At 41.7% G+C, this 27762-nt stretch overlaps 1 protein-coding gene across 3 annotated transcripts; it reads right to left on the bottom strand.

Moving 5' to 3' along the window:
* Positions 1 to 9278: 9278 nt before the first annotated feature.
* Positions 9279 to 27762, bottom strand: YPEL1 (yippee like 1). Of its 3 annotated transcripts, none has more exons than XM_021549930.4 (5): positions 27303 to 27762; positions 23484 to 23766; positions 13042 to 13085; positions 11546 to 11654; positions 9279 to 10602 (listed from the first exon to the last, which is right to left on the bottom strand). In XM_021549930.4, the coding sequence occupies exons 2-5, from the start codon at positions 23598 to 23600 to the stop codon at positions 10513 to 10515; spliced, it is 360 nt and encodes a 119-aa protein (XP_021405605.1). In that variant the 5' UTR covers positions 23601 to 23766; positions 27303 to 27762; the 3' UTR covers positions 9279 to 10512. The 3 variants fall into 3 exon arrangements, with proteins under 3 accessions (XP_021405605.1, XP_021405606.1, XP_021405607.1); XM_021549931.4 differs by lacking the exon at positions 27303 to 27762 and adding an exon at positions 26699 to 27025; XM_021549932.4 differs by lacking the exon at positions 27303 to 27762 and adding an exon at positions 26239 to 26367.

Below are 27762 nucleotides of genomic sequence, written 5' to 3'. Positions count from 1 at the left end.
TGCTGCCCATGTCCCATTGCTGCAGCTGCATCTCAGATTATGTTCATGGCACTAAAATAAGTTTTCCTTTCAATGCCAGGAGCCTGAGCATTGAACAGGCCCAGTGCAGTGCTCAGCAGTGCATGTCTCTGGGTTGGGGCTGGTTTCCAGCAGAAGCTCCCAACTCCATTGCCTGCTGCTCTGAGTAATGCCAGGCAGCCAGGGAGCTGTGCCCAGGCACTGCCGGTCTCAGGCAAGGCAGCCCTGCTCCAGCAGCTGGACACCCCACGTGTGTGCAGGCTGTGTCCCACCTCCACATTCTTTTGCATCCATAGTGCAAGTGGGAAAAGCAAAGATTAAAAATATTCCCCCCACCCTCTGGCATAGTTGTAAACACTTCGTCATGCAAACCTCTGTATAATGGTCACTGCTGTGCTAATTTAACTGGCCCTGTGGTCTGGGTGTCTGCTTGCCAGGCCAGCTGCTGGATTTCTAGGAAACCAAGGGATGAGGCAGGTATCTTTAATGCAGGTTTTGGCCTGGTGTGATCACATGCAGAGCAGCAGATCAGGACCATGAGTGCTTGGCCACCACCCTGTGCCGTGCTGAGCAGGAGCAAAAGCCCTTGAGCAGGAGAAGCTGCTGCTGCCAAGATGAGATGTGAGACATCCGCACCCAGAGTCCCGAGTGGCAAAATGAATCACTGCCCTGTGCCGACAGCATCCAGCGCCAGCACACGCTGGCTCCACACCCCCGTGGGTCTGCTCAGTACAGGATGGGCGGCTGAATAAGGTGGGGACTCTTCTCTTGGCCACACTGCTCAGGATTTCAGCCAGCAGGACCCATGGTGTGGGGTGAATTATGATGCCAGTCCTATGTCTGCCCTGCTCACTTGCATTAACCTTTGGATAACAAGCCCTGGGGCACAGAAGGTACTGCCAACCAGCCTGAGCTCCCCACTGCCTGCCTGCCCCCTGGCATCCTCTTCCAGGTTGGCAGGGACACTGAGCAGCATGGCACAGCCCTATGGACCAGGAACCACCATGGCAGTAAAGCACAGGCAAATCTTCACGAGGGGCTCAACCACAGCATCCCCTTCATGAGCAGCTAAGACACTGCTGAGCATCAGGACAGGCCCCCATCGACCCCACAGCATCGTCCAGCCAAGCCCCTGTGGGAGCTGAATCCTTCAGCCAGCAAGTCAGTGTCTAAATATCACCGTGGGCCTCAGGGAGCCTCTAGAGCTCCCGTGGCAGGAGGAGATTTAGCAGCCCATTGCCTCGGTAACACCCCCTGCCCGAGGATGCTGCAGCACTTTGTGAAAGATGGGTTTGAATTTGTACAGTGCCTTTTGCCAGAGGGATCTCTGTTAATGCTGCAAATGTCACATACTTGTGTGGAGGCTACACACATCAGTCACATCCCCCCCACCTCTGCAACACATCAGGTCCTCCGAGATAGAATCACCCGGGGAATGGTGGAGAAGAGGCAGATGCAATTACCCCAGCTGGGGTTTAGTCAATACCTGGGCAAAACCTCTGCGTTTGTGAAGCTGCCCAGAGAGTTTTGACTGTCACACATCTTCAGGGCATTCCTTTCTGATCTGAAACAAATCAGATAGGACAAGGTATTGTATTTGTCTCCAGAAAAGCAGAAATTACTCTAAATCTTTAGGAATTACCAAGTTTGAGTTGAGTTGGGTTGTATTTCTATGCACATGAGCCTTTGGTAAGCGAACACTCTGCAGAGGTAAACTGCAGCCAGGTCTTGGCATTCACCACTATCACAGATATGTCTCACAAAACACATGGGCAGCTATTCCTGCCCAGACAAACGTGACAATCAGTCCCCTGACCCAGTAAATGCTGTGACCAAGAGGGGTTTCTAATAAAGGCCTGGGGATCACAGCCTGTACAGTATGGACAGCTTTGCCGGATTAGAAACCTGATTAATGGCCTCAGGGGAGATTAGAAATTGCTATTTTGAGAGGGGGTTTTCATAGCAGGTTCTGTGTAATCACCAGCGCCAGCAGGACAGCCTTATCCTGGCTGTTTTCTGGGGGAGCCGACACTTCTGGGAGCCCCGGGAGGCCAAGCCAGGAAGAAGCATTTGTCTCTGCTAATAGCTGTGTTTATGTTTGCTGCAGAGCTCATCGCTGGCTGACCACAGCAATTACACGGGGGAGGCATATTTACATGTTTTAACTCTGAAATACTGAGCAAACAAGGCAAGATAATCATTAACTTTGGGAGCTGTTAACCTTCAGCAGGAGTTTTGGCCAGTAAAGGAGAGATCTGCCAGAGCAAGGTCTCTATTTTAGTAAACATTTAAAGAATGATGTGAGAAAGCCTTTGTTTTTATATATTATGAGTAGGTAATTAAAGGGCATTAATTTGTGTCTCCAGCCTTGATGCTGTAAGAAACTTTTCACTGCAGAAGAGAGGAATAAAGGAAGGGGGAAAAGCACTGTTTAAAACAAAAATCCATTGCCTTCATCAGTTTAGGAGCAGGAGGAGCAGGGTCAATAAAGCACAGCATTGCAGGGAGGCTATGGATCCGCAGCTCATACATGCTCATTTGTTGTTGATTATCATGCCAAAGAAGTTGTATTTAGGCCTAAAACTTGCTGCAGGAGCTTAATCAGTAAAGCAGAGGTAGTTTAGGAGCAAAGAGCAACACCTTGTCCTCTGCCCTTGAGGTTCAGGGACTGGCCCTGGCTCCCAGCTCAGGGCTGCACACCCAGCCAGGCAGGGTGGGAGTGCAGTGGCTTCCTTGGGTTGGTTGGGCACTAGATCAAACACTGTGAAATATCTGTCTCATGCCTGACCATAAATCATTATTGCTGCCCCTTGGGTAATATGTGGGGGAAGGAAGAGGAACAACAAAAAAGCAAAATTCAGCAGACTTTGGACTGTTATGGGTATCATTAAAAAGTGGGGAATTGAGAAAGGAGGAAGATAAAAGAGGAAGAAAGGAAGGAAGATAATTTAAGTAGACAATCAGAAGCAGATTTTCAATCTCATCAGTTATAGTTTGTTAGAAAGTGGAGCGCCAGTCTATAGTGCTTGTTTGACCACCAGTGGGAAACAGATGATGAATTCATCTCTAAGGAGATTATGGCCAGAAACAGCCTCTTGCCCCAGCGAGCAGCTGCTGGGAGCTGTGGGTTGCCAGCCCAGCCTGACCTCGGGCAGTGCACAGGAGGCTCCGCTCGCTGCCCAGCACAGGCTGTTCAGGCAGGGGCACATCCTTCTCTGCAGGACACACAAAAAGCAGTGTCAGTTGCCATTTGACACAAGACATGGAGAGGGATAGTTTTGGGAGAGGCCTGAAGTGTCACAAAATGTCACATTTTCCCATGGATTTGTACTTGTGCTTGTTCTGCAGGGCAGGCTGTCAGAGCCATACTGATCCAGCTCTTTCCTGGGCAGAGCCACCCTCCAGCACTCAGTGGTCAGTCCTCACCCTCCTGTCCCAGTGCCCCACATACCTTTCACACATGGGCTTTATGGCACTCAGCACGTGCCCCTCTAAATAGTTGCACAGTGTTCAGCAGTTCCAGTTTAATAGAATACTTACTGTGATAACATCAGCAGGTTTCCCCTGTGCATGGCAGAGAATCTAATGTTTGTTTAGGAAATATATTTGTTTAGGAGAGCCCCCCCAGTCCTCAAAATCGCGTGCTTTACAGCTTCAACCCAGCCCCTAGATGTAGCAATTTCCCCAGGGCCCAATTGCAAAACAAGCTGCTCTGGCCTTTGGCAGCCCTGCTCCCTGTCACAAGATTCCGGACTTCTAGTGGGCTTTTAAAGAAAGTTTTGGAAAAAAGTTTGTTTGCACAGGCAATGATCAGAGCTCCTGCAGTTGGGGTGTTTTGTTTTTTTTTTCCTTTTGGTGTTACATGTCTGTGGCAGTGGTTTTATATGATCCTATACTGAAACATTTTGAATAATCTTTTCTGCAGAATAAAGTTTATGATTTCACCTTTAAATGGACAAATACCTCACAATCCAAACACAGCTACTAGTGCCACTCAACTAACAAGTAAAAAGATCCCAAAACCTTTACTGTAATCAGGCAGTTGAATACACTGGAGTTTTAACTGTACAACATTTGAAACATAAGAACATTTCAGATGCCCAATACATCATGGTTGCTCTGTCCCAGACTGGATGGTGTTGTTCAGCTCCAGGTCCCAAACTGGATGATGTTATTCATGTTGTAAAACTACTTTAACTTCTATCAGGTGTAAAAGAAAGCAGATGATCATAGTTAATAATGTAAAAAAATGTTCTGAAAATTAAATAACATTCACAACCCTTCCTACAGGTACAGGGCAAGCCATGATATTCCATGCCAGAATGGACTTTGCATACATGTACATGTTTTAATGTCAGAACGCAAACTCTATTTTGAATAAAGGGCTAGTTTGGCCCTGCCATTGTTTTTGCTTAAATTAGAAATCACTAAAGTCTATTTGGGCAAGAAAGAAAGTTAAGCTATGCTTACTATTAAAATACAGAAATCAGACCATGAAAAATCTACTCATTAATTTATTAAACACTGAAAAACCTGTATTGTCTGCTTTCTAGAGTGATCGTTACTCAGTAAAATCTTCAGTCAATCGGGTTAGCATAGATTAAACTGCTACCAGAATCACAGAGCACCTCAGCTCCAGTCTTATTCAGCAGAACTATAGAAATGAATGAGCCAAACCCTGAGAACAGCTCAGCCTCGTTAGAGGAGAAACAGTTAATGCTCGTCAGTGCCATGGCTCAGCAGAGCTGCTTCACAGCCAGGAACTACTTTGTCCAGCCACAGCTGCTGTGCCTGCTGGAGGTGAGTGCCAGCAGCAGCACAGGTGCTCATTCCCTTCTTGGACCCATCTGGGGCAGAGCCAAGAGCAGGGAGCAGAGGAACAGACAAAAGTGGAAAGAATCACATGGGCAGTGACCCAGCTGGAGTCCTATGCAGAAGATAAGCTCAGCTCTACTTGTGTCTGTTTTCCAGTTCAGACTACCTGGACTCCGGCATTACAGACCTACTGCTGTCCCCAGTCAGACCTGCAGAACTTGGGGCATGGGGGAGAACCCCAAACTACACCACTGACCAGTTATTGAAATTTAATAGGGACAAAAAGACATCGCATGGAAGGTTCTCAGGGTTTAGATGAGGCATCTGCCCATCCTTGTCTGTCTGGAAGTCAGATATCCTGGTGTTTTCCAGCTGGTAAGACACAACACTGGGGTCCACATTGCCAAAATTGTTCTGGTAAGTCAGATGCTTACAGTTGGTGTTTTATAGTCCCTCTGATACACCAAAATATAATGGGATGTTACTATGATCATCTCAAATCCCAAAAATACTTGTTATTTGGATCTTTATTACTTCAATTATATCCTGTCAAAATGTAGGTCTTTATACAAGGAAGGCCATACATCTCACATAAAATTACATTTATCCCTAGGGTTTGAGGTTTTTTTCATATCTGGAAAGATCCTTATTTCATTTCCCTAAGACAGCACTTGAATAAGAAAAAGGGTAGCTGGCTATCTTCCATTTCCTCAAGATGAAAATACTATATTCGATCTTGCATGAAGAACATCCCAATTTCTTTGTGAGATGAAATGACAGATTATTGAAGACAGCACGTAAGTGTGCACTGAATGACTTCATTCTGAGCCTCAGGCAGTCCAGAGAAATCATATCATTGACAAGACCAATAATGTGATCAGAGAAACTACAGGAGTTCCTTGCAGCCAAAGCAGAATGAACAGAGGGAGTGCTGTGCTCAGAATGCTCCTCAGGTCTACAGCTGATCAAACTGACACAACAAAAAGCATATCTACAGTTCCTCTCAGGATTAGTTCTGGGGGTTGTCCAGACTGACTCTCACTATGCAGAGGTCCCACAATTGGTTCAAAATAGGCAAAAGCCCTAAGAGTAGCAACACAAATTTCTGTATTTTGGAAAGATTTTTGAAAGGAAAAACCCCAAGTGTTTTGTGGCAGTCCTAAAACTACATAAACATCAGATTCAACCCATTTATGAGGTTTTAAGAGCAACTAAGAGCACTGTCTTCTCTCTCTGGCCCTACCAGAGGATAAAGCCTGAGAACTCAATTAGCAAGAAAAGATAGCACAAAACCAACAGGTAACCCAACAAAACAATTGAAAGCTTTTATTGTGATACCTCGAATAGATACAGTATAGTGAAACAACAAATGATGTACAGTATTGCAAGGACAAAACAGCAACACAGCCATGTCACCTGTAAAAGAAAGCGTTTTAAAGAGTTTAAGAAACAATGAGGCACAACTCAACTGCCATTTATGACTCATGCTTTAGACCTTAAACCACTTGTAACAGTCCTTTTAAAAGAAACCTCTGAAGCATCTGTTCCTTTTCCAGTAAGTGTTTATACTGCTGGTTGGCTTAACATGAGTCTCAGTGAAGTCCAATAAAGTGTCCATGAAGTTTAACAATAATTTGACAGCTTCTTCCTCTCATGGCCAATATCCAAGGCTGGAGATGAGTGAAGTTTGGTCTGTGAGTCTGGATGTGGCTGCTGCTGCAATCTGGCTGCTGAGATGAGTGGGCAGGAGGAGCCCTACGAGGGCACTTGGAGGGAAGTGCATGGCCACCAACCCTGGCACCCAGCCTCGGGGAACTCTTGCACTGATCCACCAGTGGGAAATACAGATGACCTTTGGTTATCTGTATTTTGGGTGCAGTGAGGACTTGGTCAGAACCTCTGAGGCCAGTCTTTAACACAAAGAAATGTCATAACCATGTTCCCCTTCCTTTCCCAAGGACTGCAAGCACAATGGCACACCACCCACCCTGGTCATTATGCTGGGCCGTGCAACTGGGACATTAAGATGGAGCTGTAACAATCTTCCTTCACAGTTTGCCATTGTACAGCTTACAACCAACAAGGGAAATTCAGATCCCAACCCTTTTAACTGGCAGATAAGATTACCAGGCCACTAAAAGCATACAGCAAGAGTGGTTAGGCTGAGCAATCCCTCACCAAACAGGTCAGCAATCCCTCACCAAATAGGTCAGCAATCCCTCACCAAATTCTGCAGTTGATTTCACAGCAAGTCTGCAATGTGATGGGATTTTTATACATGGCAGCACTGCCTTTTAGTAATCAAAAATGTACTTAAAGTGACCAGCCAAAGAAAAACTGTAGGGTTTGGAGGCAGACTCAGTCCTGGAAAACCATTGTTACAACCATTATTTTGGACCTAGACAGAATGTGTGGTCAGATCACTAAAGTCACACCAAATTATGATTAATTACTTTAGGACAGGCATGGCGCTTTAGAGGTTCAGTGGAAAAAATCTTTCAACACATGTACATTTTTGCTAGCAAATTCCTATGCATCCCAATGAACATTTCTAAGCCAGCTCATTGTAGTTCATTTGGTCCAAGAAAGAGCCAGGAAGAAACAAAGGTTCACAAAAGCTTTTTGTTACAATTTATAAAAAACAAAATACAAAATAAATGTTAAGACCAAAAATAACCAGTACAAGTAAGAAAAGTGCTCAAGTTGGAGGGGAAGTAAACTTACCCAGAGCAAACACATACAAACTTTAAATATAATCTTTAATATATTACAAAAATTGGTTAGAGGGAAAATGCTTTAGTAAAATTTTTTTCAAGTAAGTTTATTTTTCTTTCAAATGACTGCTGGAGGGTTCAGTGACCAGACTGACCTCTTCACATCAGCCAGCAGTCATTGCTGTCTGGATTCAACTTTCACCAAAACCAATAACAAGAATTCTCTATATCTTTATGAGGGGAAAAAAGTAATCATTAATGCTGCCAAACAATACGGGAAGAAAATTCACATATTCCCTCAAAAGAATGAACCTCAAGAATTGTTACATGGCAGCATAAAATAGTGATTCTGTACTAGTTCTACTCTTTACTCTTTCTAAGCATCCACTCTTAATAAAAGACCAAAAAGAATATTGCTTTGTTTGGTTCTCTTAAAAGCCATAAACATTACATTTAGGTCATTAACTCTTTATGCCAGTAGTCTGAAGCTCTATGTGCTAAGCACTTGAAGTCCCAACCTTTGGCATCAAAGTTAATTAAGGTTTTGGTGAAAATGTCCAGTTTGAAATATAAATAATGCACTGAAGAAAGAGGTTGAATTTCTAAAAATAAGACTGTATTACAGATAACATTACCTTATTAACAAGAGCTAGCCAAACCCCCAGTTTTGGAGAGAAAAATCTCTAATACTTTACATATTTTCTTTAACTTCAACTCTCTCTGGAAAAGCAGCCATTATTTTTGCCTTCAGTCCAGTGTACTGCCTCAGCAAGACTGTAGCCAGGAAATAAGAAAAGCCCAAAGACACACAAACCTCACACAAGCTGTTCACAAGTATCAACATTGCAACAGGACTTAAAAGCCAACACAAACTTTTTGCTGATAGTTTTAGTGCCTTCCTTGTTGGCAACATATATTGCAATGGTGGAAAACAAAATCCTAAGAATTCCAGGTCAAAAAGAGCACGAGACAGGCAACAGGCAAGCCCATCTTGCATCAATGACATTGTTAAAATGAGACCTGATGTGAACACAAAGTAGCAATGTGTAAGCCACAAAATCCAGGTTGAACACACCTCTGCCACCTGAGGCCTCTGGACTGAAACCCAACAGCTTGAGCTAGTTCTCTAATTCTTACATTTTTAATTCATGGGTATCAATCATGACAACATCTGGCAGGCAGATTAGCCAGCCTGCATCACAGAGAATGTGTACACCTGGGAGAATGCTCCTCTCACTCCTCCTCCCCACAAAAACACTGGAAAAAGCTGGTTTTAAAGATTTGTATTGCCCCTACCCATTGGCGTAATTTTTCATGTCTGACAATTTCTAAAGTGCAGCAGAGTTCAGAAAGCCTATGAGAGATTCCCAAAAACAGAACAGCAGCAGTCAGCACCTGTGATTAATTTCAGAGGTGCCATATTAGAATTGTTATTGAGAGAAAGGGATTTCATATTGCAAGGCTTCTGTATTGTTCAGTTATAGGACTTACGTAGTGTTAAAGGGTTTTTTTTCAGTTTGCCCTCAAGCAGTAAAAGGATTAACATACAAAAAGTCTGTAGAGACTGTTTAATTTGAAAATCAAGTCAGCAAATTTATGTAGAATGTTTCTTTCACAGTTGCTCAGTTTGCATACACAGAGACCAACAGCTCATATTGTGCATATACTTTCCAGAAGTTTCTCTCATTAACTGATTCCATTAAAGAAACAGCATGAGAACAAAAGAGAAGGTGAGTTTCATATAAATTTTTATTATAAAAAGATACTTGGGGATGATTTAGCCAGCAAACCAGGAAACCCTTTCCCCACCCCCAAATTTTAAAAACTATCTTACTGTTTTATTTTATGAAAAAAACAAGTCAAACTTCCCTTCCCTCTTATTACTCCTCTTTTTCCTACAGGTACTATATTAATTTTCATGTCATAGGCTCTGGCCATTTCTCACAAAAATAAATATTTTTGTTCAAATGTAGCAGAAGACTTCAACAAGTTTCCTTGACATCAACCTCTTTGTCCAGTGCATTAGGACTACACAGTTACATGGAACCAGCCATAAAACTTTACTGATGCACAAGTCCCTGTTACTGGCAAAGGTACAGTACCAAAACTTTGTTTTTTCCTAATATACCAACTAATTTTTTTTTTCAAAATAGAAGATGCATATATTTTTCTGTCTTTTTAACTTTTCAAGCTATAGTTTTATAATTTTTTTATCCAGCAAAGTCCTTAGGGAATATGTTGGTTTTAAAGGAATATATTCTATAGCATTATTGATTTAAAATCCTTCTATGTTATTTCATTAAGATACCAAACCTCTGGCATAACCTTTTCCTAACAACTTGAGGCCTGCTAACTTCAGTCAGTGCAATTGAAATCTTTTTTGAAGTGAGCACTGTACCTTTAACCAATTCACCTACAAGATGTACATAGGTTGTGGTACACTCAAATTGAAAAAAGAAATTAAAAACTACAATACTGCATCCTCTTCACTGCCAAACACATCAGAAATTGCTACATATAAAAAAGCACCCCATCCCATACATTCTTTCAGACTGCTCAGGTACAGAACTTCTACAGGACTGGAGTGTAGGTGTTTAGGCAAGAAGCATGCACAGCAGAAGTAGCATTAAAGGCATAGGTCAGAGAGAGATGCTAACCAGCAAAATCTGTTTTCAATTAGTGAACTGTTTCTCTAGTCTGAGAGAGTTTAGAAAAAGGTCATCCAAAATGTTCCAAAACAACTGTTCACACAATAATACACGTACAAAAAGAGGGAACTTACACAAGGAGAAAAGGCAAACATGGCCTGAAATAGCCACTTACACTACACTACTCATTTGTGAGGTTTCAGAGTTCAGTGATATTCTCAGGGCCACTCTAGCCAAGCTCTTCCTTTACTTTGCATTAGTCTTTGTAAAGCCTGTTCCACAGAATATAGTCCAAACAGAAGGAAAAAGGTTGTGGTTCACTCCCAGCCATTGTCTTTTATCATGTGGGCAAGTTCAATGATAAATTTTCCTTCTTTGTATTTCTGACTGCTCTCAAAAGCGTGTTCCTGGAAGGGAAAAAAAAAAAAATCAAGACAACACTGAATTAAGTTCAAGAAATTAAGTATTTTAAACGTCAAACTTAAAAAAAAAAAAAATACAAACCAGAAGCCATTACAGTTAACAACCCATACTGGTTACACCGAGTAAGGAGAGGGAGGGGAATAAAAGAGAGGTTGAAAAGCATTGAGAAGGAAACAGAAGCAAACTTCTTCTAAGTGGAATCAGCAGATCTACAGCACAGATCTTGCTGTAGAACTGTCCATGTTCTCTCTCTGCTTAGGGAATTTTATTGCTTTTTAAAGTGAAGGTTAGAAATGGCATGTTATAGGTGTTATTTATTTATTCCAAGAAGTAATGAAAATAGGGAATGCAAACCTCTTCAAAAGCTCTCTATATTCATCATCACAGGAAACACATTAGGAAAACTTCTAAGATCTGAAGCTACACTCAATCAGTGAAAATCCTACCCAGAATCTAAGACTTTCAAAACCTCAAACTTGCAACACAGCTGCAAGTGCTCAGGTAAATTTTCAAACAAGAGACTCAAGTCCACATTATTTGTAAACAGAGAAATATGCTCAGTACCATTTATTGTAATTAATATTTTTGCTGTATAACCAACTTTTGCAATCCATGACACTACACGCTCACTTTGACAATTTCTCCCACCTGTTTTAGTGCATGTGTGCTTGGGAGTATTGCAAAAAGATTATCAAATACTGTAACAGCACCTATAGCTCATGCTTGATTTGTAGTTCAGAATAAAGTTATTATCTGCTACAGCATTTCTGCAGATGCAAGGAAGTAAGACTACATTAGAGCCTGATGTACACAAAACCACCTGAGCTAACTCACATAAGCTTTCAGCAATGGTGCTACTCAATGGCTACTGAAACATCTGTGCTTCAACATGCAAACACTTATTGAGGATTTAAGTCTATTACTTACATATTTCCATCCAAGAGTGGTTTTACAGTTTTCACAATAGATATCTGCTACAGCATGTAAACCTGTCAGAAGAACTCTCTCCTCTGCTGGACCACAGCCCACATTTACCCTGAAAAAAAGGGAGAAATTATGTTAACAGATGAGTGTGCTTCTTTTCTTACTGTTCCCCACCTTTTCTCCTGCAGACAAAAAGTGGTTTAAAAAATGCCTAACTTACTCAATGCTGCGCAGAAGTAACTTCCTCTGTTACACTGAGCAGAAGGACAGGAAGAAAAAAGGGGTTTGTTTTTTGTTTTGTTTTTAAGTGGCTGTGGTGTCACTGCCAGCAACAAAGACAAGCTAAATAGTTAAACTCCCAAAGAACAGAACACTACACAGTAACTGGACACTTCTACAGTTTCAGGCTTTACTTCAAAAACTATTTGAGACCTCTCTAATGGAAGTCTGTACCAGTGAATCAGCACCAAGAGCTGAATTTAGAACCAGCTCCAAAATAGCAGCAAGAAAAAAGCCTCATAAATATTTCTTTGCTACAGATCAGCAGACTAAGCTCTGATGAACAAACAGCAATTTCAAAACAAAACATCCCTTGAAGTACTGCATCAAGCCAGTTTTTTCACAAATGAGTCTATGCAGAGAACAAGAGGCAAGACTAAACCAAGTTTTTAGACAGTTTTAAATATGAGCAAAATGTTGCCATTTTTGCTGCTGTAGTACCAGTTTCTTCCTATTAGAATTACAGCAGAAATCCCATGTCACCACTGAAGGACTGCATATTAAAAGAATCTCAAGGATCTGCAATCAAATCCTTTGCAGTTACAGTTCAATTATCATGGTCAAAAATAGACTAGGGGATTCAACTGTATCTTTTTCAAAATGCTGCAACACAAAGAAGTGCCGAAAAATAACAAAAATGCAATCCTGCATATAAAAAACTTAAAATACACCCATTAACAAATGCAAAGAGCCTCCTATCAAGGGAAGGACATGCCTAGGATTGCAAATATTAGGCTCGATAAGATCACAGAGACCTTTTGCCTCTAGCACATTTGCCATATTCAAGGTCATTAAAGATGTACCAAGTTTACTGAAACATTAACCTGTAAATGTATCCAACTGTCAGACTGGGAAATTCTTTAGACCACAGTAGAGTTGTCTAAAGAAAATTTATAGTCACTCAATATCTTGTGACTTCTGTAGCATCTCAGAATGGCAGCTCCTCTCAAGACAGCTACCAAAGGAATTTCACATTAGCACACTCCCCTAATATTTCAGCTCTTAGGAGAATTACTTAAAATATAAGATAAACTCATATATATGCAAATGAATACTTCAGAATCAGCCCAGTAGCTCTTTAATAACTACTGCTGGTGAGTAAAGCCAGCATTAGAAAGAACAGGGCAAAGTCCAGCTCCGTTAATTCCTACTGCTTTCCCTTTGGGAAGCACAAAGTTACACTCTGCAGGTGGTGTGCAGAACCATAACCACATACTTACACAGAATTGAAGAGGTAGGCTCGTCCCTGGCTTCCCTGGAAGGACTGCATTAAAAAAAATTGCACATATTAAAAAAAAGCCCCACCAAACAAAAAAAATAGTTTCAGAAGAGTATGTAAGTAAACATAAAATGATAACACAGATATAAACTATTTCAGATTAATTACTTCATACTTATTATTTATAGGAAAGTCTGGTCAGACAAGTTTTCATCTACATTAGATTTTTAATAATGATTTTATTTTATTTTATCAAGTGCTATTGCTGAATATTCAACATCCATCATGCAAGCAAAACAGTTTTTTCCTACCCTCCACAAGAGATCAATTCTCATTTTCCTAGACATCCTTCATGCTAACTGAAATAATCTGCTTTTAACCCAAAGGGAATTATTCCCATCTCCTCCGTCTTCCTCTGCTGCAGCCAAAAGATTCTTTATTTCAATTTCATTGCATCATTTGATAAAAGAGCAGTGAAAATCTGGACCAAGCATTAAAACCAGCATACTCTACTCAGGAAATGCATCTGATCAGTTTATAATTCACAGATAAACTCAGCTTCATTTTAGTAAGACTACTGTTACAATCAAAAGCCTGACCACAGGCATATGCTTTCCAGCCTCTCACATTCCTGATAAGTGATGGACAAACAATGGCACTTGGACTTTCTTGGCTGTTTCTAAATGAATGTTTTAGTTCAAAGCAGTAGCACAGTTTTGAATTAAAACCCCTAATCAGCCACACTTACTGGGGGCTGGTTTGGCTTGCGGAGCAGTTTCAGTGCCTGGGAACTGCACCCTTGATCCTTCTGAACCAACTAAACCAGCAGTTCTTCTTCCATGCACTCAGCAAGGTTAATGCAGACACAGACCCAAACCTGTGCTCAGGATGTGAGCTGCACACATCCTGGAAGAACTTGTGAGCAGACCAGAGCCAGCCACAGGTAAAACATTCCAAACGTGTGTCAGACACACCACTGCCTTCATCTGGCTCTTTCTGCATTCAATTACTTGGTAGTTTAAACACAGCCATTCCCATCCAAACAGGATCACACTGGAACTGAGTTTTCCTTTCTTCCCTCTTCCCTACTGAATTCCATTAAAAAAAAAAAAACAAACAAAACTGTAAACTGTCTTAATTTCTTTTTTCTTTCAACATTTCAATTCTCTAATCTACTTTTAAAGAAAATTGATTACTTTATCCATGATGCAGAGAAAGTACAATTGTTTTTAAGACTCCCTGTAGTTCTAGTGTTGAACATCACAGACCAACTTTTCAGAAGCCTGCATTAGATCAACATGGAACATTTTTGGAAGGAAAATATCAACCTGAATACTTTAGCATGGTTTTAGTAATGCCAGGCATGAAACCATAGGCAGAAGGTCCTTTCTGCAGTGGATTCTTCTCCTGACACATATTTTAGTTATATATCATTACAAGTCATTTGACACTAAAATAGGTATTTTGCCACTCTACCAACTAGCAACACAACAGCAATAATTGTTGCCTTTTAATTACTCAGAATAGTGTGCAAAAAAATTCCCCCGCCTTGTAAAAGGAAAATGCATATAAATGAACCCTTTTTGATCAACACTAATGAGATTATATACTGCAATAAAGAATGTTTAAAGAAATCCCTGACTCTGGATTACTCCAGGTAGCAATAGTTCCAGAGTAGTTATGTACTTGTAAAATCTTTAATATGAGAAATTCTACCTAACAGTTTATAGCACTAATATTTTATTATTTTAGCAAGCATTTGAACTATTGAGAGAATACATTACTGTTCTCCACAAATACTTGAAGGGAGGTTGTAGCAAGGTTTGGTCATTCTCCTCTCCCACCTAACAAGTGACAAGACTAGAGGAATTGGCCTCAGGTAGCACCAGGGGAGGTTTAGATTGGATACCAGGAAACATTTCTTCACCAAAAGGGCTGTCAAACATTGGAGCAGGTTACCCAGGACAGTGGTGAAGTCACCATGGATACAGATGTGGCACTTGGGGACATGGTTTAGTGGTAGACTTGTCACTATTGGGTTTGTGTTTGGACCTGATGACCTTACAGTTCTTTTCCAACCTCGGTGATTCTAAGGAGATTCTACCTTTAGCAAAGACAAAAGTACTGTCTCCACAAGCCAGAACTACAAGTCTTATTTTTCACCAGGCAAGGAAAACCAGATAGGCTGTGCAGGACAGTGTAAGCTGAAACTTCAGGTGGGACTGACCCTGAAAAGGGGAGACTTGGTTGAGAACAGAGTCTGAACAGTTCCGTCACAAAGTAATTTATCCTTACAGCTGCCTTTAAAACAAACAAAAACCCCACCACTAGTTCAGTTCTCCTGAGATACTTAAACACACATCACAAAACTAGCAGAGCAGTGCAGACCTACACTCTGCAGTTCCTACAGAACGGAGTCCTACAGGACTCTCTAGACTACAGCCCATAACAGAGAATGCTTCCTGCAGGTGAAAACAGAATCTCTTCAGATACAGACTCTTAAAAAATGCCCGTTAACAAATGAGTAACTAGCCTGGGTAAACAACACATTGATTTAGAGAAAACTACAGATGTGCAACTCCAAAATTTAAGAAAAAGTAAGGAAACACTTCAAAAATCCTCTTATTCAATAAGAAGTAAACATAAAACCAGAACTTCCTTGTTTCACATACCTGAAATTATTAAAAAGACCTTACAAAGCCATGATGACCATGATACTTGGTTAAACTATTGAAAAAATTCTTTAAAATAAAAAAATTGCAGCCATTTCTCCTTGCTTTAAAAACTCCATGTTGTAAACTAGAATTCACAAACCCTTTTTCAAACAGCACCAAGAAATATTCTCAATTATCATGTTCTAGTTTCTCTATTTATATGTAATTACACACACCAATCACATATATATTAATGTGGTGGGTTGGGTGTTTTTTTGTCTGGTCCTATATAATAATTTTTAAACTACTTTTATGCCATACCTGAAGTTCCATGGCAGGCTGGGGAAGAAAAAAAAAAGACTCCAGGAAAGAAACAAGTCAGGAGATCTTCTGAATGATCTTATGAAATTATTTCTGCCAAGTTTATGTTTAGTCTTGACTTAGTATCACCTAATAAAAGCTCTCCTTTGACCCTGCATTTTACAAAATTAAGCAGAGGGCAGTTAACAGGATGCCAGGAATAGCACAAAAAGCAGCTATTCCCCTCTCTTGTTTCATAAGCTGAAAAAAAATCAAGCCAAATGAAATACAAACCACCGGTTGGAAAGCACTGCTTTAGTTGTTTTTCTTTTCCCAATGTATTTTTAAAGATGACTTGACTTTTTTTGCACCCTTTGCTTTGTTGCCCTAGATATACTGTACTCTCCTAGGCTTATTTTCCCTCAGAAATGGCCATTACCTTCTAATTTTAGGATTATCAAGATAGAGGAAGAAGCAACACAGAATCTTCTCCCGTGATTTTAGTGATTTTAGAAAAAAAGCGTGTTCACAAATACGTCACTGTGAAAAGCTCCTCCATTCCAGCCTTGCTTCCCATCCCCAGAGTATGACTGATTCATTTGATACCATCTTTTCTTACCTACACTCATGTTTTGAGGCTAAGGATTGTATTTACATGCCACAGAACACTTGCTTCCTTGCCCAGCTGCAAAGAGCAAGTTCCTCCATGTTTCCATCAGCCAGGTAACTTGACAGGAACGTGCAGCAACCTGTGTAACTGCATTCTGGAACACAGAACGTGGGTCAGACTTCCCTTTAGAACCAGGGCCCAACCACATCATCTGTGTTTCACTGAGCATTGAGTGGTGTGCAATCCAGCCATGCAGAACTCCTATACACTGACTGGAATAAAAGGCACTGCAAGAATATCCATTTTTAAATCTCCATGCCTTCTAATTTTTATCATCAGTCTCTTGCCAGCACTTGGCAGTCAGTTTCTTCTTCACATGAACAGCTGTTATTTTTTCCCCCCAAAACCATATTCAAACACCACAAAAAGGTATAAGTCTGTCACGGATGCATTCTCTTATTGGTGTAAGAAAGATTTATTATCACAGTTCTACTTTCTGATGCATTCTACTACTAGAATGAAAAGAGGACAGCTCAGTTTGGTGCTTGAGCTGCTTGCTAAGCTTGTAACTTGGCTATAAACAGAATATTTTGCATAACCAGAAAAAAAAAATTAATACTGAACATTTGTTTTTACCAGCACTAGGTTTCTCACACTCTGCACTGTATGACTCAGTTATACTGATATGAATTTTAAGGGACTGACAGGTTGAACACCTTTGTGTGTCAACTCCTCCAAGAAAATGAGAAAAAGTACTTTAAATGGCAGTGTCAAGGACTAACAGGCACAACTGTTCAAACAAGTCTCCAGACAAACCACTCTTCAATAGAATAAACATCACCTATGCAAACACAAACTTTAACTGTTCATTTAACTGAACATTTGCTCAGCACTCCCAAGATCACGAGCACTATACATAAAACTCATGCAGAACATTCTATTCAAACTGAGTCTTAAATATGTCTTACTCAGTAGAGAGGAACTAGAAGAGAGTGGCAAGTGTGACCAGCTCTCATCAATAATGACTCACAGCAACCAGGATTTTCACTTAGAAGCTGGGTAATTTATCAGTTCCACTAATATCTGCAGTTGAACTTCATACCTGCTATGAGGCTGTTTTTTCATGGTCCTCAATTAATAGTACTGCATTGATTTATGAGTTAAATTATTCCTCAGAAAATCCATATCTTTGACCAGCTACCCATTTATACAAAGGAATGTGCCAGATCTATCATGTTTTCTTATTTCAGCACAGCTGAATGTATCCAGAACATCTAACAGTATCAACAATAATGTCCAACTGTGCTTGCAAACTACAGTGAAGTCACCTGCAAGAATAGTTTGGAACTAGGCTCTTTTCAAGTCATCTGACAGACCTCTGTCACTGATACATGATATAGTAAAGAAGCTTTACACATGTTTCACTTGTACACACATGCAGAATTAGGTATGATCTATGCTTGTAAATTAAACCCACCCTTACCTCTAACACCAGGATTAGCTTTTTTACCCCGGAGGAAAGGAAATATCAGTCAAGCAGAACATGTATTTACTGCCCTAAGGCACAGCTGAAGGCATGGGTGGGGGAAGGGATGCTACTGAAAAGCTTATACCATCAATTATTCCCCAGAGATAGGATTAGATTGCATGGCTAGAGATCATGCTCTACAGCAAATACCCAGGGAAACTGCCATTTTAGCATGTACTGGGGCAAGGCTGGCATTATTCTGAGCAAGTCACTGGGGCACTACCAGTGTCTGCAAGCTACTTGAAACACAGAAATAAAATATTAAAGAAGGGAAATTAAATAAATCCATAGATTTTAATCCATCTTAATTACCTTTCATTGGCTGGAGCTCCCTTTACAAGCAAAGATAGATTAAGCTGAATCAGTTCTCTGGACAAATAAGCAAATTTGGGAAATACATAAAGTTGTACTTGTTAGGGGCAGCATTCTTAAAGTAAACCAGAAACAGAAGTGCTCTGATGTGTGAAATTATCTCCTCAGCAAGATGCATCAGAGAGTGTAAGGATATCCCTTCTTCCAAACTTGTAACATAAATTCAGAAAACTGAATTCAACATAAGGTACAGACAAAAAAACTATTGGGGAAAACCCCCACATTTGTTCCAGTTGGTGTTTCCATAACATCCAACTCCTTGATAATGCAAACCACCAGGGATGCTGCTGTCCAGCTGCATCCTAGGCAACTTCTAGAAGACTCCATGATAAATAATATTTCTTTAAAGTTCATTTCAAGTATTTACTGAATTTGATAAAGCAAGTTACAAAGTCCAATATGTAGAAAAAAGCCTTAAAAAATTCTACCCCAAAAACTGCATGCCTGCAAATCTGGCAAATGATATTTCCCAAACTGAAGACTTTGTCATGCAGGACAAGTTATCTTGACCTATGCAGCTTCTTGAATGGATTTCAGAAATAATTATGTCAAAATATACAGAGAAGAACACTTCCCAACTCCTTTAAGCTTTCAATCTATTATTGGATGTTTTCCAAAGATTACTTCTCTTCCTCTCATCCAAAAACTAGGTTCTTTCCCCAGAAGAAAAAAATAAACCCAAAAAACTAGAAGCCTCTTGAAGAAAAAAATTATCACCAGAATATTTATGAAATTAGCAAGGGAACAAAAACAGCCTTCAAACATGCATAAAACAGGCTCATCTATCTTTCTAAATACTCATTATATCATAAGCAGAGGAGGATTACAAAGTGAACCAAGCTAAGCGCATCATATTTACTTAAAGACAATAAACCCTTTAAAAAGTTCCTCTTGATCTCATCAGTTAAACAGTGGAGGACAAAAACACAGATTGCTAAACAAGGCTAAAAATGTTTTAGCATCTATTTAGGCTTAAGACTCTTCCTTCTCATCAATAATAGAAGAGCAATCATACTGAATGCCTTGGAGAACTAAACTTAACTACCAAGATCATTATTTCACTCACAAGGTGCAAGGATTTCCCAATGCAGTCAATGACAGTTACATATATACATATATACCTTTATGCAGAAATCATTCTTGAAAATAATTTCACATCTAGTCTTGTCTGTGACTTCACATGACTTTTTTCCCCTCTGGTCAGATATGCTTGGCAATGAATGAGAAGAAAGTGACAGTATTTATACAGTCATCTGTACAAAATAATCCAAATTCTCTCCATTCCCAGAATTAAGGCACACTAAGATGCTTCAACAGTCTTTCAAGCAGGTCAGCTTTGAGTAACAAAACATTATCCTTTGCATTAAATCCAACAGATTCCAAGATTCTATTAAATATTTTTATTTTTTGTTATTTGGTGGATCATACCTGAATTATTGGAACTTGGCATGTACAAGCCACTCTCAAGTGCTTTGGTACTTCTGCTCTTCAAGCAACATTTATCTCCTATAAAATTAACTGCTCCTAATGATCACTGCACATTTCCTACTATTACCTAACAAATCAAAAGAAAGCTCCTTCTGTCAGGTCTTCCACAAAACTTATTCCAGAATTGCTCCAAAAGCAGCAAACATATAATATTTTATTTAGTCCACACAAGTGGCAACCTCCCCTGTACTTCAAGGAGTCTTGTAGAAGTTCTCTCAAAACTAAATTAGGTTTGGATTTTTAAAATTATTATTATTAACATTACTGTTAGGTCACTTTTTATGTGCTGTTTGAACTTCTTAAATCCACAAAGCATCAATTTTAAGTTCACTAATTGCTTCCTATGGCATCAGCTCCTTGCCTTACTCTTCATTAAGACCTGTGGTTGTTTGCTCATAGTTTACTTCTCTTCTGTGCCTACAGTCACAGTAGGATAGGATTTTTAAAATATTTGCCTCTTTAAAGAAATTTTTACAAGCTATAGGTGCTTTACTTCACTTGAGCAGGTAACACATTTTTGTCCTGTCTCATTAATCTATGTTCTTATTTCTAAGCCATTGCCAAGACTCTTGGTTGCCATTTTATCACTAGCAAGGGCACAAGAAAAAGAGAGCTTTGCAATTCATTCCAGGGCAAGAAAGAGATCCTGCTGCTCAAACAGAACAGAAATAAAATGAAAAGGTGATTCGTGTATGCTGCCATCCTTGTCAGACAATTGGCATCAACAGTTCCCAAAAGCAGAAGAATTACAAATCTGTATTGAAGTCAGCGATTCTTAGAATCAGAATCAAAGGGATGATTGACAGAAATATGCAGCACTTTTGCTTTTCCATGACAGACCAACGTTTAAGAGAAACGCCACTCAGTTCACAGCATAGCTTTTCATCTTCAAGTCAAAAACCACTACAGTGTCAGGTATAATAAATTCTTATACCTCAAAGCACATTAGCAGTTGGAGCTGCTTTAAATTAGAAGTGTACCATGCATTTTGGTTCATTTTCCCTGACCACACATAAGGAAGAAAACCACCATGTACCCAGAAAAGATGGGGTGAGGGATAGCCCCCAGAGGAAGCAGCTACAGCGAGGCATTAAGTAAATACTGACTGCCTTTATCTGCTGCAGAGAAATTGAGGCACTGGGTTCTGACATGAGAGGGTACAGGAAGCATTTGGATAAAGTGAGAATCTACAACCAAAAATTGTATTTAGAAAATGCAACACAGAACTTTAGCTTTGAACTAGGCCTTCAGGGAAGTGTGGGGGGAAAGTCAGGTTGAACAGTCTGTCTCTACTCCATCAATAAATCCAAACCAACCCAGGAACCACACTGTTCTTTGGTAACTTTCAATGGTACAGAATCAAATTCCTACACTTCAGGTTGGTTTATGTTTGTTTGGGATTTTTCCTGCATCTGAAAAGTTACAGTAACTAGGATTCTAGATATGTTGAAATATCATCTCCCACTAATCTAAGTTCATTGCATATAATGTGCCTCAATGAAGGCACTTTAAGAGGAGTTCAGAAAAAAAAAAATCAAAATTTATTTGCACTTCCCACCCTCCCCAGGGCCAGGTGTACTTATTTTTAATGATTCTTTTAATGATCCAAGTCTATCTACTGCTTTGTAGTTGTTCCCATCAGAAGGACTTCTCCCATGCCAGATTACATTATGTAAATCTTCAGCCTCAGGAAGATGGGTTTTCCAAAGCTATGTCCCAAATACAAGTACAATAGATGACAAATGTTCTTTTTATTTTAAAAGCATACAAAAATATACCACACATTTAAATGCATTTCTCTTTTACCATACAGATTTAGACAATAAAATATGGTTAAGAAATTTTAAATTGACAAAATATCAATCAGTTGTCAAATAAGCATATGGTCGACCTGTAAGCACAAATATTTTTGTATAGTGTCTTCATCAAAAATTAAGGAAGCCAGAAATCAAGCAGAATCCACCTCTAACACCCTTCCCAACACCATTATAAACAAAAGTAATTATTTGTATTTACTACAGATTTTTGAAGAGTCCTCTATGTTTTCTTTGAATTGGTATTTTGATTCTTAACATTTGAAATTATTTATGAAGCCATAAAATGAACACATAATTTGATAAAAATATTTGAAGTATTCTGCTGACCAAAGTTCCCAAGCCCTTGGAGAAAACTGGTTCATGAAGCAACAGTGACAGCTTAGCAGGCATGCAAAAATCTAAGTCCACAAAAAGAAGAGCTTCCTATTAAGTATGTGCTTGGATTGCATTTTCTCAATGAATTAATACATGCTAAGAGACACAGCAAAAAAAAGAGTTTCTTTCTTCTTGTAAATATCTATAACCTGAAATTCAGGAAAGATTAACCCATCCCAGTATTTTTTGGTCCAGAACATGAAGTGAATAATGAAACTCTGAGTGTCTGTTATTTAGAATCCAGTGGTGCCAAAAAGGCCTCTTATACTCAAATTCTGAAATCAACATGGGGAAAAAACTAATTAAAGGAAAAAATTGTATGTTGAAAACCCATTATTGCCTAATAGCCCTTGGATAAGCAAGCAGGTATACTTTCTCCTCACCCAAAGAAAACCTAGATTCAGAAGCAGCAGCATTTTCAAGCCCTCCCCTCTCTTCAGCACTGAAGAGTAGCATCACCTGAGTGCTGCTGAACACACAAACAGGCAGGAGCAACAGAGAGAGAATTTTAGTTAGTGTCAAACCCTTTAAAACTAACTTTATTTGACAAAACAGTTATAAAGAGAACATTTTATATTGAAAAGTTTGAAAAGCAACTGAAGTGTTTTCTCCATGACAGCATAAAGAGTAATTTAGTCAGGAGTTTGTCTGAAGCAAAGAATAAACCAGTCTGTCAAGTATTTATCCCAAACTTCAAGCTTTCCTACATATTTAATACATTACAAGTCTTGGTTTCTTCTAGCAACAGGGAAGAAAGGCAGGCCTAGCCTGTTTCAATGTTCCACCTATTCTCTAAGCTCAGACAGTCCAACTATTCTGAACATCTCTGGCTAATCATATTCTTTAGGAGCTGGTAGACAGCAAAAGTGTGTTTAAAAATTCCATAACAGAGTGGGACACCCTGGAAACAGACAGTTCTGTGACCTTCAGTCCAACAGAGCCAAAAGAAATCTCTAGAATAACCATAAGCAGAATAATTTCCCTACCCAGCGATCCATGCTTCTTCTGATAGTTTTCCTTAGCAGACTTTTCAGATACAACAGCTCACAAACAGTACCCACCTGACAGCAGACACAGGTTGTTAACATGGGGAATATATTAGATCAACCTTTATGTCACATTCAGAGGCTTGCAGAATATATCCAGTTCTTAGCACACATGTATGACCCAAGAGTGAACCCAGGGAAGATACTTTGAAGTATGCATCAATTTGCATCCCTTATCTACTGGCAGTGGTGTCACAGTGACAACCATTTTGGTTAAGAAATAATTCATGAGGTCTCTAAAGAAACCACTTGCCTTGGAGATCAATTCATCGTGATTGGCGAGATGGGCTCTGCAGTGGATACAGCTGTAGGTCCGATGACAGTTTGGCAGGTAAGCCTGGAACGTTTTTGATTTTGTCATTTTTACCATCTCTGCTGGTGGCTCCTCACTCAGCTCAGGGCTGGCACTTGAAGAATTACAACTTTGCTGAACTCGCTGACAAAAGAAACACTGGAATATGCAAGCAAAAGCCGTTGTTGTTCTGGAGTGTGTGTGGCACTTTCCACACAAATGACAGAAGAGAAACAGTCACAACCTGTAGGTGAAAAGAGCAGAACAATTAGCAGCTTACAAGACCAGAGTTAACTTGTTATTCAACAAGTCCAGCCATAAAGCAAAGCATTATTTGGAGCAAATAACTGGAGCCTGGCTGCACTACAGGCCCCTTTTTCCAAGGAACTGCACAGTTCAAGTTCCATTCAACACAGCAAAAAGCAGTTCTGTTCTGCTAATGGCTTCTACTCCATCACACTTCTAATGAGGGATGAGATTCAAGCAGTTCTCCACGAAACACAAGCACTTTCTACATTATACCAGGTGTATACTCTTTAAGACATCCATGCAGAAAATCACACTAAAAAGTAGGGAATGAGAGGAAGTTGTCTTTCAAGTTCTAATGGTCAGTTCCAATACAGTGAACAACAGGGAAAGCAACTTGTTCTGTCCAACAGTAAATATATTTTATATATTTGCACTTTGGTTTTCAGCAAAAATCTTGCAGGATCACATCTGGCTTTAAGTCAAATACCAAGTAAGACACTGCCACCCTATTCAAGGATCTGATCCGATGACTACTCGTTCAAGCTCTGCAGAATTATGCCTTTAGGCAAAGACCTTCTTGACTGGTGTCCTGATCAAAGCTAATTAAGTACTTCCTCACTGTACCAGAACAGCCTTAATGGAAGCTGCCAAACCCACCATCTGATACTGAAGCTAAATTCTGCACAGAGAACACCCAACTGCATCCTTAATCCTCAGAGTGCATTTCAGAGATGTTACATGTCAGAGCACGCCAGAGCTTTCTGCTGTGCTGGAAAGCAAACCTTTTTAGTTTGTCTGAAAACAAAACAGATGCTAAAGTCTGATAACATCTCCTGGTCCGTCAGAGGCAGCAGCTCCCAGGCTATGCAAGCACCACGCTAATGAGTGCTCCAAACACTGCACAGTCAACTTATGTCATCAGCTGTCAGGTGACTGCCTGAGTAGGTCAATAGCACAAACAGCAAAGAGAGACAATATAAAGATTTTACAGTTTGCTGATCCAGCTAAGAGCATGCAAATGACTTATCACAGTTGTAAACTGTGTGCAGGGCAGCATTAACCACTCTTCTAGCAATAGCATGCTGGTTACACAGCTAGAGCAGATAGTGCAAGCCACACAAATGAAAGTACGCTCATAGGAAGCAGTCACTGCTTCAAAAGAAGCCTTGAGAAAGCAATCTGTACAGCAGGGCTAGCACATGAGACAAGCACAGCAAACTTAAAGGGGTTTCGGTTTTGATTTTTTAATCTTAAGCAGAAGAAAATGCAAACTACTAAACGACTTGCTAGAAGAACACTTCTTACACAAAGAATTGCAAAGGAAGAGATAAGCCACAAACAAGACACGTAACACAGCAAAGGCAAACCAAAAAAAATAAAGCAACAATAGGAACAAGCTGGCATCCAAAGCATGGATCTACACATGAGAATGACTGGGAAAACAATTGATAAATGATACATTTATATGTTTGAAATATTAACTCATTTGGCATGAAGAGCAGGACTTAAATATTAATAGCAATTTAAACAAATATTGCATACTTAGTGTCCCAAGATAATTTAATTACAACTGCACAGGGAAGAATAATTACATCATTTGCAGAGAACAGTTCGCTCTTGTAGAACAGCTACATATGAAACCCCATTTATTAGAAGCAAGATATACAAGAAAAGTGATCCAAGAACATGAGGTTTCTGTTAAATTCCGTTTGAACTCAATGTTAGATACAGTTCCTATTTAGGTTAACAGAAATAGACAAAGCCAGAACAAAACAGCATTTCAGAATGAAAGACACCACATGCTAAGATGTTTTGACTTTGGCTTAAATTAAACCCTTTCCATCAGTAATTGAAACACTAGTTCAATTCTTGCAGAAGTTTAGTAGGTGTAAATGTGGAACTTGGGGATGTGGCTTAGTGGTGGCCTTGGCAGTGCTGGATTAATAGCTGAACTCAGTCTTACAGATCTTTTCTAACCTTAGCAATTCTGTGCTCTGGAACGTAAAAGGAAAATATTTTTCTTCAGGGCATTCCTAGAAGTGTTTTTAATTCACACATCTACAGGCAGTCTGGACTCTTCCACATCCAACGTACCAGGTTCTTTAACTACAGAAATTAAAATCATTCCAAGGCCGATTTAACAAAGCTATATTCGATATTGCTCTCTTCAAAAAGACGACTCCGTTTGATACACACCATAGGAACCACAGACTGGTTGTGCCGTCACAGGCACAGATCAAAACAAACCATTTCCTAGCTGGCTCTAACAATGGTGAATAAACACAGCCTCACTTCCCCTCCCATGGTTAGGAGCAGTTCCTCGAGCTGCTGCTCCTCATTCCGCACAGAACAGCGCAAAAACCCGAACGAACGCTTGCTCTGCCGTTCTTTGGCCGCGGCACAGTCCGCGCTTTGGTCCGGCGCATGGACAGGCGTCTCCTGAAGCGCTACTCGCGTCCGCACCTACCGGCGCAGGGGCTGTCCCGGCCGCAGGAGCCGGGCACGGCGACCTCCGCCCTCCTCCCGGGGCCGCCCCGAAGTCCGCGGGCCGGGCGAGGAGCGGCGCGGTCCCGCCGCCCGTGACGTCACCGGGGCGGGGCCGGGGGGCGGCGCGCCCCGCGCGGGCCCCGGATGTGTAAACAAACACCCCGAGGAGCGCGCGGGGGGCGGCCCCGCACCGGCCCCGCGTGGGGATCCCGCGCGTGGCACGGCAGGAGCCCTGCCAGGAATCGGCCTCTCCGGCCTTCCTGCGCGGCGCTAAGGAAGAAGCGACATGGAATACGCTCAGAGAGTCTCTGAGCAGCTGCAAAAAGCTGGACGCAGCCTGTGCGCGCGCTGTCAGTAACCTACGGTGAGCTTACTCCAGCAGGGAAAAACCTCCAAGTTAAAGACTGAGCCGCAGGAGCCTCATTTTCACCCTTACGTACCAGGAAATAGCAGGAGAAAATAAGCGCGGAGAAAGTTACCGGCTGACACCCCGCTGCCCCTGCGACTTTAAAGCCTCTCTCACGCCTGAGCACGAAGCTACCGGAGCGGGTGACGCCGTCGCGTTTTCTGTAACCCCCGCAGCGATTCCAGCAGGACCGCGGCTCGTTCCCCGCTCTGGCCACCGGCACGGCCGCGCGGCCACCCGAACACGGCCCCGACGCCAGCCCCGTGCACAGCCCACGGCTCCCGGCCCCGCGCGGCGCGGCCGAGAGCGCGGGGGGACCCCACCGGCTCCCGGCGCGCCGAGCTCAGCTTCGCCCCCCCTCAATTATGTAAACCGCCCTTACCCGCCCCGCACCGAGAAGGCTGCGGGCAGACAGCTCTGCCGTCATTTCCAGGCGCTATAAATAGCGCCCGAGCCTCCTCCCGCCAGCAAAGTTGCCTCGGTGGCCCCGCGCGCACGGGAGACAGCGGCCCCCCCCGCCGGGGCGCAGCACGGATCCCCTCTCACAGCCGCCTTCCGCCCATAACCCCCCGGCCCCTCCAAAAAAATAAACCCCAGCACAGGGAAGAGGGGCCGCTTTTCACCCGCTCGGTACTCACCGCTGCGCCGCGCCGACTCCGCTCCCAGCCCGGGCTCCGAGCAGCCCCCGGGCCCCTCTCCCGTAGGGGCCGCGGGTAGGAGGGAAGGCGGGACCCCCGGTCCTTGCGCGGCGGGCAGCGAGAGCTCCGCGCCGGGCGTTCACCGAAAAACAAAGAGGGGGCGATCAAGGGAGGGGTGGGGGTACACGACGGCTTCCCTCGCCTCGAAGGTACCGTCTCGGCGGCGGCCACCGAGGGGGGGGAAGGGGAGAGTCATAGACGGCGGTCAGGCGCGCGTGTGCCGCGCTGCGGGCCGAGGGGCGGCCGAGGCATCGTGCCGTGCCCGCGCCGTGCGCTCCGCCCGGGCTCCCGCTCCCGCCGCCGCCGCCTTTGTTTTGCTTTGCCCCGGCCCGGGGGCGCAGCGGCCGTTAAACGCGCTCCCCCCCCCCGCCGCCAGCCAATCACCGCGCGCCCTCGCGCC

The sequence above is a fragment of the Lonchura striata genome, chromosome 15, assembly GCF_050655825.1.
Source record: "Lonchura striata isolate lonStrDom1 chromosome 15, ASM5065582v1, whole genome shotgun sequence".
In the NCBI taxonomy this organism is placed as follows: domain Eukaryota; kingdom Metazoa; phylum Chordata; class Aves; order Passeriformes; family Estrildidae; genus Lonchura; species Lonchura striata.
The sequence above is the reverse complement of the archived record's forward strand: the minus strand, read 5'-3'. Positions and strand labels throughout refer to the sequence as shown.